This window comes from Rhizopus delemar, genomic scaffold (genome assembly GCF_000149305.1).
Source record: "Rhizopus delemar RA 99-880 supercont3.15 genomic scaffold, whole genome shotgun sequence".
In the NCBI taxonomy this organism is placed as follows: Eukaryota; Fungi; Mucoromycota; class Mucoromycetes; order Mucorales; family Rhizopodaceae; genus Rhizopus; species Rhizopus delemar.
Genome location: NW_027137841.1, coordinates 592,511 through 606,493, shown reverse-complemented (window position 1 = coordinate 606,493; position 13,983 = coordinate 592,511). Strand labels below are relative to the sequence as shown.

The window sequence follows — 13,983 nt, the reverse complement described above, 5'->3', positions numbered from 1 at the left end:
TAGCACCATCTCGATGTACCTGTGCTTTCACAAATGTACATGTACCACCCACAGCATCCAACGGAATCGTATCATAAATGTCTCCACTTTCATTGCGCATATCCATCATTAATTTTCTATGAGTTAGCAAGACATTTTCATAGCCTACACACATAGCTGCATCAGCCTTTCCACCATATGATAACTACTTTCGTCTTTACCTTCTACTAGGACATCATCCTCTGATAAACTCTTTTTGAATTCCAAACTCTCCGGTGTCTCTTGCCAATTATTCTTATCATATCCTCCTTCCTCATTATATGAATGCCACCAGCAATTCGGTGCCACCACATCCTTATTTACTGCAATCAATTCCTCCAAGATCGTCTCTGGGTATTCGGTCACATCACCGTCCAGCCAAAGCACCCAATCGTGTCTTGATGATAACGCGGTGGCCAGCAACGTATTTCGACTCTTGGCCATAATGGCTCTTCGCTGTACTTGGACGTCAAAGCGATGTCTATCTTCATTGTTTGGTAAATCGTAATGAAAGTCTCTTTGCATCACTGTGATTTCTTCAAATGGTAACTGCTTGTCAACCCGAGCCTGAATCTTGTCAAGTGTACCATCGGTTGAATCAGAGACAAGTAAGCCTACTGAAACAAGGTGGTGTGGATAAGTAAGCCTTTCAAGGTTATCAAAGTATCGATCGATCAAATGGGCAGATTGTTTAAAAGGTGTTAATATGAGCACTCGATCACCTGAAGGCTGATTGAGATTAGTGAAATTATAGACAGTGGTAGTATTATGGTGTGTGGGTAATATATAATAAACAAGGATAAAGCTTATCAATAATAAAACAAAGACTTGTATTTTGGTGGTGAATAACATTTTTGGTTTCCAATAAAAAGAAAAAGCCCAAAAAAAAAAAGAAAAGAAGAACGAATTTGAGATGCTTTTTGTGAAACGTACAAACATACAAATATTAAGCTTAGGAAGCAGAAGTATAAAAGTAAATATCTTCCCATAAAGGTAAGTACTCGCGAATGATAGCTTATATAGAATAGCGTTAGTTATATTCTTATTATGCAAAATAGAGAGGGACTTACTAGAGACCATGGATAAGATAGGCTTATCTTCTGTCTTATTACAAAATCTTTCTAAACGAGGTCGAGTAATCCTTAGATAGAATACACCTCGCATGAGATTAAAGAATAAAAGCTTTAATCGCCTTTCGTATTCTTGTTTTTCTAAGGGCATCATTTTCATATAACCTTTCTTTAAAGCAGCATTGGACAGTAGCTCAACCATCAACGAAACCAGCCAAGGTTTCCATGATCGTCTGCCATATTTCAATAGAGCCAATACTGTATGTAAATCAATAATCTGAATTCAACTGACCTACAATTGTATAGCTTACCGTAAAGAAAGGGACGAAGTATGTAAAGCAATTCACCCAATTTTGAAATGTTTTTTTGAATAACAACCATTTGATCGGGTTTTCGAAGCATCTCCGCTGTCAATCGTCTCGAAAGCAGGAAATCCGTGACGTCTGCATGTCGTTTGGGCTCACCCGTAAATTGTACACAATCTGCCATTTTTTGAACACGTATGCCTGTCCTCTTACCAACCCAACCTTCCTCTTTTGCTAGTGCTGACTCATTTGTCAGCGTTTGAGGATCGATATCGCGTTGTAAATGTGTGGGTGAAAGCGTCATTCGTTGTTCAGTGGATTGATAAAGGAAAAGTCTCAATAGCACCCTATAGAATACATTGTAAGCGGTGTGTGTTGTGTATAACTGCATACAAGTACTTTACTTGAGTCCCTCAAGATAGGCAATACATTCCCACTGTTTCTTTTTTCCTAATTTCTTTAGAACGGCCATTTCCACAAGCACTTGAGTATAGGACATGACAGATAACAAGTTAGAAGCAGTCGCGTTTAGTTTTGAACGTGATGACCAAAAGTGAATATATTTATTAAATGCTGATTCTTCAACAGCGGCGGGATGCTCTTGTGCTGCCTTTCGTATAATGTGATTATGGTAAAGGCCAATCAAGTTCAATGCGGCATATACTATTTAATGTTAAACAATGCATACTTTCTATACATTCATTTCTTACAGGCTTGAGAAGCAAGTTCTGCATCTTGGAAACGACCTAAAAGAAAGGAAATGAGTATAATGTAGTTATGTAAGCTAAAAGCATATACTACCAGGTAAAATATAAGTAAGTGTCCTTAGTGAGGTTTCAATACTTGTTATTTGTGAGGCGTTTTTTAATAAAAAACCCTCGTATAAATTCAAGTATTCCATATTAAAAAACGATGCTGTGAAATTATTTTTTTTTTCTTTTTCTTTAAAGGATACGAATGTGTCAGCTTTTTTATGACCAATAATATTTTTTACCCCACACTCATAAACAAAAAAAAAATTAGTCAACTGTACAAAAAGATTTATTGAAAATAAAACTATGCATCTTAAACCAGTGTCTTGTTGTATCCTTTTATCATAAACAAACCATTAAGCATAGAAGAGACTAATTAGCGAATATGCTTTTCAATTGACAAAGTAGGACAATAATCATATGTTTGCCTCTACTCTACATTTTGTAACCCAACTACTCTTGCACAAAAGAAGAAGAAAAAAGGTTTCAAATTAGAGAATAATTTGACAGTTTAAGGGTCGTTTTATAAATAGATTTTATCTCTAAAAATAAATAAAGAAAAAGGAGTAGAAATGTATGTTACTGGCTGTCCCTTTTTCATATAAAGATAAATAACTTGAATAAACAGTTTTAGATAACATAAAAATTTCTTTTGGGCATAATAAGTCTTTTATCACTTTACAACGCTTTAATATCAAATCATTCATAAGCAAGATAGGATATACCAGCTATATAATATATACTTTGTCAATACTAACAAGATTTTCTGTTGTGTCTTTCTGAGTGAGAAAGAAAAACATATCTGAAAACTTAACCTGGCTTTTGTTGTATGCTACCATTCAGTTCTGTTTACCTTTTTTTTTTTTTTTTTTTTTTTGGTATTTGAATTCAGATGTACAGCTTGGTAATAAGTCAATCAAAATTAACACTATAAATTTAATCAACTTAATATAATTTTGATCCAATTTTAGTATTTATATGTCTTACTCTGCAAGTAATAAGCATTCCGAGTTTCTTAACACATTTTTACAAGAGCTTAAACAATTAGCAAGCAATACATTTGACCTTCTTTTTTTTAATGAAAACAGCAACATGATTTTGGTATTTTAAGTAACAGATCACACATCAAAACAGCAACCTTCAATTGCAACATGCTAAAATAAGAGAGTAGCTAGAGCCTACACTGTCTGCTTCCTTTCTATGTTTTCGTATCCTCTTGTTGCAATTCCTAAAATTTAACTTCAGAATTGGAGAGATGAATCTTTACAGAGATCATTAGCCGACAGATAATAAAATGTTGCTGAGCTTTTACTACGTCCTTTGGCTGACATGTATTATAGTCAAATCATAAAAACAAAGAGTAATTTTATAACTCAAGCGTTAAGAAATGGCTAAAGTAGATAAAGACCCAAGTTAGCAATGCTTTTATTAAATGAAGTTTGGCTGATAATCAATTATATCCAAAGCTGTGCTGTCAAAATAAATGAAAGTCGTATCCATAATCTGACTTGGACTAAAGATATTGCCAAAAGTATTATGTTTACAGTAACATAAAAGACTTTTATTAATTAAATCATTTGATAGCAGGGTTTCCTATATTCGCTGTTAATCAACACCACACAAAGCAAACCTGTCTTTTCTTGTCTTTGCATATAAACATTGAATTACTTGGTATAAACAAGCTGTTGTGTATTTAATTTATGGTTGTATTTCTTTCTATACCTGATGATAATTTTTATTATTTTGCAGGCAATACCAAACTAACTACTTGAGCAAGCGCCGATGATGGCAGCGGTTTCTTTTTTTTTTGTAGCTTTTTTATAGATTAGATTAGATTTACTGAAGAGAGAAGATAAAAGAGATACATTTGGAGACCCTTAAAATAAGGTAACAGATTATAGCAGTTTTAAATCATGTTGTTTATCTTCATAATACCCTTCCATTTAATTAACTCTTTAGCGAAATGCAGCTATGCATATGAAAATAACTGAGCTATCTCTACAATGATGCGCAATATGCTTTAGCAGAAAGAAATGTTCATGAGCTGTCCTTTGTATACCCATCTTAGAGAATTGTTTGGTTATATTACTAAGCTCGTAAAAAAAAAAAAAAAAAAAAAAAAAAAAAAAAAAAAAAAAAAAACTATTCTGTTCTAAAAGCAAAGAAAAAGCTAATGGTATGTCCTTTTGATGGTTTTCTAAAAATTGTAGCTAGTTACTGGTTGGATTATTATTCACTGAATGATCTTTTATGTTTAAATTAATTAATGCCAATGAAGGGAAAATTTTGAATTCTTATACATTTACTAATTTGAATAAGAAAAGCACCGACCAATAGAAAAAAATATTAAATGATAAATTTACTACTGTACAATAACAATCATTTTAATAGACATTTAGCAATAGACATATAATTCATATTGATATAGTATTTGATTATTTTGTGAAAAAAAAAAGAATATAGGGGTTTGATTTGTCATCAAAAAGCAAGAGCTTATTATTACAAAGTAATTCTAGAAAACGGGAAAAAGTTTCATCTATTGTGCAAGCAAATTCGAGAAAAAACTTCTGCGATACATGTCTTGATGATATCAAATCATGTGACAAAAAGGATAACAGTAGTAAATAGAACAATAAGCATTGTTTATAGGATTTTGTCGAATAAGCAAATCACATAAAATGGTAATACATAACTATCCTGATTCTTTAACTGTCTTGAAATATCAAAGGAATGCTTTGTCTTTTAAGCAGCATTCATGTCCTATGTACTTCATTTTTAATTGCTTAGCTTAGGTTTTGTTTATCTTGCACCTGTATTGCTCAAACTTGACTAAATAGATCATTTATCTACAGTATTATTAAGCAAACTTTTAGCCCTTGCTTTTTCCCTGGAATATTTTTCAGCCTAACTTCCATGGAGTAATCTTAATCCGTTGAGTTTGATTTATTTAAAACTTCAATGAACGCAAATTTTCTGGTTTACTTTTTTTTTTTACTTTTATCTTCAATCATGTCTTATTCCAAAGCCTGTTGTTCTATTCCTGCCGTTACTTCTACATATGAGGCTATTGGCTCTATGGAGAACATTGGCGATCTTCCTATGTATACTGTTGGACCCAAAGTTTGTGAAAAATCAACAAGCAACAATATTTTTTGTATAACATTGTTCTTTTGATAGGATGCCAAGAAGGCTGTTCTTGTTATTTATGATATTTATGCTATGCAGTAAGTCTCTGTTAATCAGTGAATCGCGTATATATGTTTATATATAAATGAATAGCAACAACACCAAGCAATTTTGTGATATCTTGGCCAAGCACTGTGGTTGGAGAGTTGTCATGCCTGACTTCTTCCGTGGCGATGATGCTCATGGCAAGATGGATAGTATGGACACATTGTTGGCTTGGCTCGGTAAAGTGGGCACAATTGAGATTGTAAGTGTTGTTGTGATATCCTATAGTTCGTTTTATTAAGGCGGCTTTATAGATTGCCCCTCAAATTGAACGCGTTCAAAATTATCTTAAAGAGCAAGGTGTTGTTGCTGCTACTTTGGTCGGTTTCTGCTGGGGTGCAAAGGTATTTTTTTTTTTTCTAGAAATGATTCAATCGCGATCGAAACTTACCTTTTTTGAAAAAAGATCGCAGTTCAAATAACTTCTCAATTGCCTTTCTTTGTCGGTGCCTCTATGATTCACCCTTCATTTGTTGATGTGAAGGATGCTGAGAGTGCTGGTGCTCCTATCTTGGCACTTCCCAGTAAGGATGAACCCGATATGGTAAGTTGAAGAACATCAAGAAATTATGCACACATGCTCATTTTTTTTAACAGACTGAATACTTTGAGATTCTTTCCAAGAAGCCTTTTGGATCTCTTTGTGAACATTACCGATTTGATGACATGGTCCACGGTTTCTGTGCTGCTCGTGGTGACTATGATAACGAAGAAAATAGAAAAAGAGCTACTGAAGCTATCCAATTGACCGTCAACTTCTTTAGCAAGTGCTTCAATGCTTCTGCTTAAATCTTTATATAAAATAATATTTTAAACCTCTCTCCCTTTTTTTAGCTTATTTCACAATGGGGGTTTTTTTTTAGTTGTAATGAAACAAAACGCAGATCAAAGCATACTTTTAGTTTTTCTTTTTTATTAATTATCGTAAAGTGAATCATTAGCATCCATGAGCTATTTACATTAAAAATAAGATTTATACAGGAGGAGCACCATGAAGTCGAACACGATAAAGATCAGTATGTAAAAGATTTCCCCAATTGGATAAAATCTTAATGATCACTGCTTCAAAGACATCATTATTGGAATCTAACAAGAAATTTTGAATGGCTTGATTCTTGTAGATATCATACTGAACAAGGCCCAGAGAGACGGTAGATTCTGGATGATGCTTGAAATCCTTGATACCCAATATCTGTATGTTTTTAGGCGCAGTACTCATGTTGAAGCTCATAATCTCTGGGGTAGGGTATTCGATTGTGATACTTTCCAGATGCACCGGTTGGCTGAGCAAGATGGCCAAAGAGCCACTGGTTCCTTCCATCGACCAACATTCACCTGGGTAGGTCTGAGGCTGAAGAGCCATCTCGGGTATGGTTCGAAGACGAGAGGAGACACCAGTTATGCGTCGGATATGTTGCAACCAAGGTTTCATGGGTTGAAAGGTCTTACTTGTCATCGTATGGATCACTCGAGCGCCTCGGGACTCTAATGCGAAATCGGCTGTTTCATGTGGGATGAATTGGTTGACTTTATCAGTTATGTATTTCTGAATCTCTTGTTGTGTCAAATCTGGCCAAGATCCTTGACTATGGCCCCATTCGACTGATGAAAGCATCTTTTCAATCTCATTTAATTTTTGGACCAATGCTTCCTGTTGATTGATGATACTGCTATGTTCATTGGCAAGATTACTATGCTGGTTGGTGAGACTATCATATTGGTTAGCGACGTCGTTATATTGGTTGGCAATATTGCTGTGTTGATTGCTGAGATTTTCAATATCCCCTTGCTGATGGGTGAATTTTTGAAGGAAATTTGTGGTAGATTGTTCCAGCTGGTTGGCTATAGCTTCGATATCACCTTGCTGATTGGACATCCTCTGGAGCAAGTTTGATGTTGATTGCTCTAGTTGGCTATTGATACCTTCAATATTGTTTTGTTGACTAGAGATTCTTTGAATCAAGTTTGAGGTTGATTGCTTGATTTGGTTCCTGATCGATTGCAATTCAGAATTCACCTTGGATGAGAGATCGTTATAGAGTGCTTCGTGACGCACTTGTTTGTCGCTCAATTGATTCACACGCTCTTCCCATCTGGATATATGTCTTATGATATTTGTGAGGTCGGCAGTAGGTGGATTAACAGTTGCATGTGTCCAATGGTAAGTAGGTATATAAGGCTGAACGCGAGGATAAGCAAGATAGGCCAAATAAGCAAACAAAAGGCCAGTACTAAGGGAGGTAATACGTTTACGTAATTCATTATTGGGCGTCCACTGATCAAACAACTTGGACCAAACAAAAATGGCAGGCGTAACCAAGAGAGATGAGACGATCATTGTAAAGAATGTCACTGTGCGTATGATGGGTTCTTTAATGATCCAATAAATCATAAAGAAAATAAAGATAATAAATTCAAGCCACTTGCTGGCATAATAACGTATCAAACTCCCTTCCGGCTGTTCTTGAGCTTCTTGTTGTGTTTCATTGTTGGATTGATTTTTTCTTTGTTGTTTATGCTGTGCCAGCAGTTGTTCTTCCATTTGTTGAAGTTGTTCTCTTTGTTGTATCATCCTTCTCATGGCCTCTTCAAGTTCTGGATGATTGACCATCAATTCGAGTTCATCGTATGCATCAAAATCTTCGTATCCTTCGTCTATGCTTGTATCATCCTCTGGATGAGAATTGAATGCATATGGTTTTTTGGATATACCTAAAACAGGCTATATTAAAAAAAACGGTTTTTACATTGTTTGTAAAAATAATCTCACTTTTCAATTCCATATCATTCTTGATGGCTTCATGATTTATATTTCGAATATCAAGACAGTCAACTACCTTTGGACTATGGCTCACACTACTATTACTTTTACTTCTTGTAAAATAATGTGGTGAACCATATCGTGAAGCACTAGAAATAGCGGAGGCTATATTCACTGATGTGTCTCTTAACTCGCCTAAATATTTTTCTTTATTTGGTGATAATGAATGATTGTATCTGTAAGGCGTATCAGACATAATAAAAAAAGGAGAAAAGAAAAATGGATAATAATGAAAAAAGAGGTTACATATTAATTTATAATTCCGACTCTTTGTGTAATTACTCGATTTATTCTCCCCATGTGTGGCTTAGATATGTAGCGTAGGGGGGTTGGTTTCGTTTTTTTGACTTTTGTTTTTTTTTCTTTTACTTTAAACATGAGCGACTATTCTTCAAACTACAACCTTGGTGGTGACATTGTAAATAAGCAGAAACCAAAGATAAATACGTGTTTATTGAGAGATTTGTGATTAGGGCAACAAAAAGCAAGAAGTTATGGACCAAGTTCGTTCTGAACTTGCTTTAGCCAATGCTCAAGAGCTCATTAACGTAAAAGAAATACAACGGAAAGGAAAAACAAAAAAAAAAACTAACAATTTTTTTTAGAAAATCAACGAGAAATGTTATTTAAAGTGTGTTCCCAAGCCTGGACCTCGTCTTGAATCCGGTGAACAAGCTTGTCTTTCAAAATGCATGGATCGTTATATGGAAGCATGGAACGTTGTTTCTCGTGCCTATATCTCCAGACTTCAACGTGAACAAGGCGGTAGCATGTAATTTATATAGTCAAATTTTTTATGTATAGTTTGTGTTTTTATATAAAATAAATTTTTTCGCCTCGAAAAAAGACTCTTGATTTCTTGTACTTAAAAATTGGACGTATTATTCAAAAAATGAATAAGAAATGAAAACATAAGACAAAAATTGGAAGTTCATAAAAAAAAGAATTTATTGAAAGATGTATAAAACAACAGTTAGAGAGCCATTAGCTTTTTCACTACAAAATTAAATTTAGTAAAAATGAAACATAGAATATAGTCTTTATGTGATTGGTATTCTTCAGAGATTGTTCACCTTGGTTAACCCACATCTCGTAGATAGACCCAAAAGGCCAAATAGGAAAATGCTGTCAAGATTCGGGACCAAAAAAGTTTTGCATCATTTTACCCATCACATAAAGAACAATTAAAAGTACACTTTACCTCTTGTTTAATACATGTATTGTAGAATAAGAAAGAAAGAAAGAAAAAAACTGAAAACTAAAAGATTGACAAGTTTTTTATATTCGTTATATATATGTGACTCCACTATAGCCGAGTCACTAAGAAAAAAATTTATTTGGATTTACTGAACAATACAGCCATTGGACGATCATGTAACACATACCCGTTCGTACTTTCTAAGGCAAGCTTAGCCACTTTTTCATCAGGGAACGTAACAAAGGCTTGATCCCGAAGCTTACCCTTCCGCATCAAATTCACCTGAATATCTTTTGAAAACGCAGAATAAATCTGTTGCAAATCTTGTTCAGAGCATTTTTTGTGCAAGTTTTTGATATACAACCTCGCGCTGGGTTCTCCCGCATCGTAAGCCTTGAAGGCAGGCCACTGGGCCAGTTCATGGGACGCAAGACATTTGGATTGAATCTGCTGCACTTTGTCAATCGTCTTGGTCTTTTTCAGAGCCAGTCGTTGCTTTTCGGCTGCTATACGGGCTTGTCTTGCTTGTTTGACGCGTTCTTCCTGTTCCTTACTCGTCGTAGCATCCTCCTGTTCTTCTAGTTCAGACTCGTCACTTGAGAGTAGGGCATCTTCTTTACGTTTTTTCAAAATAGTGGATTGTGATTTCTTGTCCATAGGGCCAAACGGAGGTGGCATATTCATTTTGTTCATCAAATGAAGGACCTGTGTGTACAGACGAGGCACAGACGCTAAGGCATGTGATATATTAGAAAGTATATCTGGTGTTGGGTCAGGATATTGGTATCTTAAATTTGGATTGGCTGGATAGTTGATACCATGTAAAGGTGCAATAGGTTCGGCCATTTGTTCTAAAGATGTTTGCCTACAGCAAATAAAGTTAGAAAAGTATTCATTGCAGGAAAAGAAGGATGTTTACGGCAGTTCTAGTGAAGCCTGTCTATTTGGATCGGGTTTAGCATACTCTACTTTAATTGGTTTATAGTAAAGTCCAAAGTTTATCTTGTTTAATTTTTTGTAAGCATCTTCAGCTGCATTTCGATCAATAAAATCAATAAACACAAAGCCAGGCTAAATAACAAAAAAGAATCTTATGAATTGATTAGAAAACAAAAAAAAGAGAGAGATTCTGTTATTACCATGGCTTGACTCTGCATAAATCGCGTTGAAATTGGTTTATATGGCTTGAAGTAATTTTTTTGTAGTTCAGAAGAGTGTATAATGAAATCTGGTAAATGTTTTACAATCAAGGTGGTAATTTCCTACAAAAAAGTGGTTTGCTTTTTTGTGTTTATGCATTTCGCAGTGAAAGAGCTTACATTCATATTAAAAAAATGGAAAAGAAGCTGTTTAATATCTTTTTCAAGTCACATTAAAAATCAAGCATTATTTTTATTGGCTTTTTTAAACACTTGAAAGACAGTTCCTATCTTACTTTACTCCTTTTTTCTACATGCTATTTTTTTTTTGGAGTTTCTGCACCAAAAGAGAAAGAGATGCAAGTACTAAAATGGAGTTTCTCTTTATTAAAAAGGTGATTTGTAGCTCCAACATTAGCAAAAGATGACAACACATCGTCTTTTTTGCAAAAGGAATTACCACAATCCGTGAACAAGATAATCTTGTGGATCATTAATACTGTACATGGGTACTTCCATCTGTTTAATCCACCATTCAGGGGATACATATACTTTATCAAACGAAATAACCAGATGCCCTTTTTCTTCCAGGCCTTCTGTTGGTTGATGCTGATCATAATCGTTTTTAAATTGATCTACTACCTTCACTATCTCTGTATCCTCTGATTCAGTCGATAGCTCGTAACTCAATCTAAATCCTGATCTCATACATGCTATTCCGTGGCTGTGTGAGTCGTCTGATAATTTTCTCCATAACACAAGATCATTTATGAGTGCACTACCAGCTTGGTTGATATGTTGAAGTCTTTTTTTGGGTGATATTTGAGCAAAGTAAGAAACAACATTGATGTTGGTTGTTACTTTGTTAAACATTACAAGGGATCGTGTACTGATCGGTGCATTCTTTACAGCATCCATTCCATCATCATCAATGGGACACAATAGAAATTCGAGTGTGAGTGTCACTGGATTCACTCGACAAAATTCACTTAGTAATAAGAGTTCTGTTGAGAATGCAATTGAAGGTATGTTATCTTGAGATGATGGATGTGAAGTAGCCAATATGTCAATCTATGTATACGTTGATATTTCCTCCTTTTTTCCTTCCCGATATGTATGCTTACATGTATTCGCCAACCTTCTTTTTCTACTAGTTCCTTCATACGCTCACTTAATATACATGATAACCAATACCCATACCAATTGTTTAATCTTGCAACAGTCACTAAGTCTTGTAAATCCAAAAAGGTTGCTATTATATATAGGATTTCTCTAGGTAAAGTGGATAATGTGTACATGGTATATGTTAAAAATGTTTAAAAAAAAAAGGAAAAAATGATAACATTTATTTCCATTATGATGTATCCATTTTTTTTTATGCAAAACCCTAATTTAGTAAAACTAAGTTTATTCTGCGCTCTTTCCCAATTTTGTAGCGTGTTTATTTGAAAAATAAAAATAATGAACTGATGCGGTGATTAAAATAATGCGACGTCATACACAAATTTAGCAGGATATATTTTGTACCTTAGGAACATGAGAAAAAAATACATAGAACAAGTGAATTTATGCTTTCTAACATGAAGCGAGTAGCTGACAATAAAAAGAGAAGGGTAGAGGCGAAAAACGTAAATAACTTCCTTTTATATATCAGCGATGTTTTTTTTCGGATAGCGACTGCGCACGGTACTCAATTATTAAACATGTAAAGTAAAATACCCCTTTTGCATAAAAAAACTAGTTGACTGTGTGTAACACATTAGCTGAGCAGCTGGAATCAATTAAATGCATTATTGTATACAAACAAAGAAAAAATAAAAAAAGAGGCTAAAAATATGGCGAGGGAATGAGCAAGTGTCAGCTAGTTTTTTTTTTTTTTTTTTTTTTTGTATACCATAAATAATGTCTTATTACAACAGACTTACATTATCATGAAAACATCAACATGATGAATATGCAACTAGATAGAGTACAATTTTCCTTTTTCATGTGGCTTGTGATCAAACTCAAAAAAAAAGCTAGCTTATTCTTTTTGTTCCGTTGTCCGGAGGAACAAGGAACTCATTTATTTTTAATTTGTTCGTGACACTAGGAAAGAAAGAGAGAAAAGAACTAATTAGGTTACACTGTTGGCCCGGATACGTCCTTTTTTTGATGTGTGGTACAACGTAAAGTTCAATTGTCGCAACTAAATTGAGTGTTACACGATTGGCGCGGTCGAAGCATATAGACAACAAGCTTTACGAAAAGGTTTTAATAAAAAGGATACTATTTCATAGCAAAAATAAAAAAAAAATTAAAGCATATAACAAAAGATTACAAAATGAAAGTTTTAGTTAATTTTTAGACTTTTATTGTTTAATTGGATCAAGTTTTTTTTTTAAATTTATAATTTCTAATATTTAGAATAGAAAATTGCATATTATTTCCCCAAGTCAGTAAAAATTAGTAATAATTACCAATGATTATGTGCATGAGCATTAGTTTACATGGCTTTGTTTTAATTCTTAGGTCTAAATGAATTGATTTTTTTTTTTTTTTGTTTGTTACTAAAAACTCAATACTTACCATTATACTCTTTTTAGTTACCATCTTTTTTATCCATTATTTTTGCTGTTTTCTCTTAAATAATAATAAAATAAAAATGTACTCAGCATGTATCAATTTTTAATTTTGTATACTTGCCACGCGACATATCCCATTTCATCATTTTTTTCTATTTTTTATAAAATCCGTACAAGCTTCCTTTTTTGACGATAAAGGCAATGGAGCCTGACTTTTTTTATATTTCTTCAATTTAGGGAAGAGTGTTGCTTTTTTAATATAAGTGCATTGTGTTGCGCTGCGATTTGAAAAAGAGTTTTAATTAATTAATTGGCTTAACCAAAACAGAACAATAAACCGAATACAGTTCAATAGGTTTCTCTTTGAAATCCACTGATTTTAATGTAATAAAATGTACAATATTTATCTTATCTTCTACAGCTAGCCAAATTCATTCTTTTTTAAAATATGAAGAAAATTTAAAATTAAATATTAAATATTAAATCATTTCAAGGTCTTTCATGAAAGACATACATATTTTTTAAGCAAAAGCCCATCTTACATTTTCAACTATGCATAAAATCCAGAGGACTGAATTCTACAATCATTTGATATCAGTAAAATATCCGCAAAAATAACACGAACACACGATAAAAAATGGGGCAAAATTTGGCTGGGAACATTCAACTCAAACTGGCTCAATTATTATCATGTACGACTGTCGCACTGATAAACACGTTCACCGTCCTCTTTTTAATCTTTACTTTTTCCGCTTCTTTTTCAAGAGAAAATAATAATAATAAAATTTACAGATCGCCATTTTGGCATATCTACGTTGACGCCCTTTTTTCTCCTTTTTTATATTCGTTATGCATAAAAAAGCCTTGTCAAACAAACAAAACATA

General features: G+C 33.7%; 6 protein-coding genes across 6 annotated transcripts; 2 read left to right on the top strand and 4 right to left on the bottom strand.

Moving 5' to 3' along the window:
* Window positions 1-827: 827 nt before the first annotated feature.
* RO3G_15024 (uncharacterized protein) lies at window positions 828-2,294 on the bottom strand (the record flags this gene model as incomplete). Its single annotated transcript, XM_067669608.1, has 6 exons — window positions 828-934; window positions 1,089-1,346; window positions 1,400-1,740; window positions 1,798-2,056; window positions 2,104-2,139; window positions 2,195-2,294. The coding sequence occupies 6 exons, from the start codon at window positions 2,292-2,294 to the stop codon at window positions 828-830; spliced, it is 1,101 nt and encodes a 366-aa protein (XP_067525709.1).
* A 2,860-nt stretch (window positions 2,295-5,154) lies between these two features.
* RO3G_15023 (uncharacterized protein) lies at window positions 5,155-5,929 on the top strand (the record flags this gene model as incomplete). Its single annotated transcript, XM_067669607.1, has 5 exons — window positions 5,155-5,265; window positions 5,323-5,369; window positions 5,425-5,578; window positions 5,631-5,720; window positions 5,783-5,929. 5 exons carry the CDS (start codon window positions 5,155-5,157, stop codon window positions 5,927-5,929), a joined length of 549 nt encoding a protein of 182 aa, XP_067525708.1.
* A 420-nt stretch (window positions 5,930-6,349) lies between these two features.
* Window positions 6,350-8,159, bottom strand: RO3G_15022 (uncharacterized protein; the record flags this gene model as incomplete). The annotated part of the gene is made up of 2 exons (XM_067669606.1): window positions 6,350-8,088; window positions 8,147-8,159. The coding sequence occupies 2 exons, from the start codon at window positions 8,157-8,159 to the stop codon at window positions 6,350-6,352; spliced, it is 1,752 nt and encodes a 583-aa protein (XP_067525707.1).
* Window positions 8,160-8,573: 414 nt separating this feature from the next.
* Window positions 8,574-8,973, top strand: RO3G_15021 (uncharacterized protein; the record flags this gene model as incomplete). The annotated part of the gene is made up of 3 exons (XM_067669605.1): window positions 8,574-8,615; window positions 8,671-8,745; window positions 8,803-8,973. 3 exons carry the CDS (start codon window positions 8,574-8,576, stop codon window positions 8,971-8,973), a joined length of 288 nt encoding a protein of 95 aa, XP_067525706.1.
* Window positions 8,974-9,530: 557 nt separating this feature from the next.
* Window positions 9,531-10,537, bottom strand: RO3G_15020 (uncharacterized protein; the record flags this gene model as incomplete). Its single annotated transcript, XM_067669604.1, has 3 exons — window positions 9,531-10,260; window positions 10,315-10,466; window positions 10,535-10,537. 3 exons carry the CDS (start codon window positions 10,535-10,537, stop codon window positions 9,531-9,533), a joined length of 885 nt encoding a protein of 294 aa, XP_067525705.1.
* Window positions 10,538-10,990: 453 nt separating this feature from the next.
* RO3G_15019 (uncharacterized protein) lies at window positions 10,991-11,832 on the bottom strand (the record flags this gene model as incomplete). The annotated part of the gene is made up of 2 exons (XM_067669603.1): window positions 10,991-11,605; window positions 11,659-11,832. The coding sequence occupies 2 exons, from the start codon at window positions 11,830-11,832 to the stop codon at window positions 10,991-10,993; spliced, it is 789 nt and encodes a 262-aa protein (XP_067525704.1).
* Between the last annotated feature and the right edge of the window lie 2,151 nt (window positions 11,833-13,983).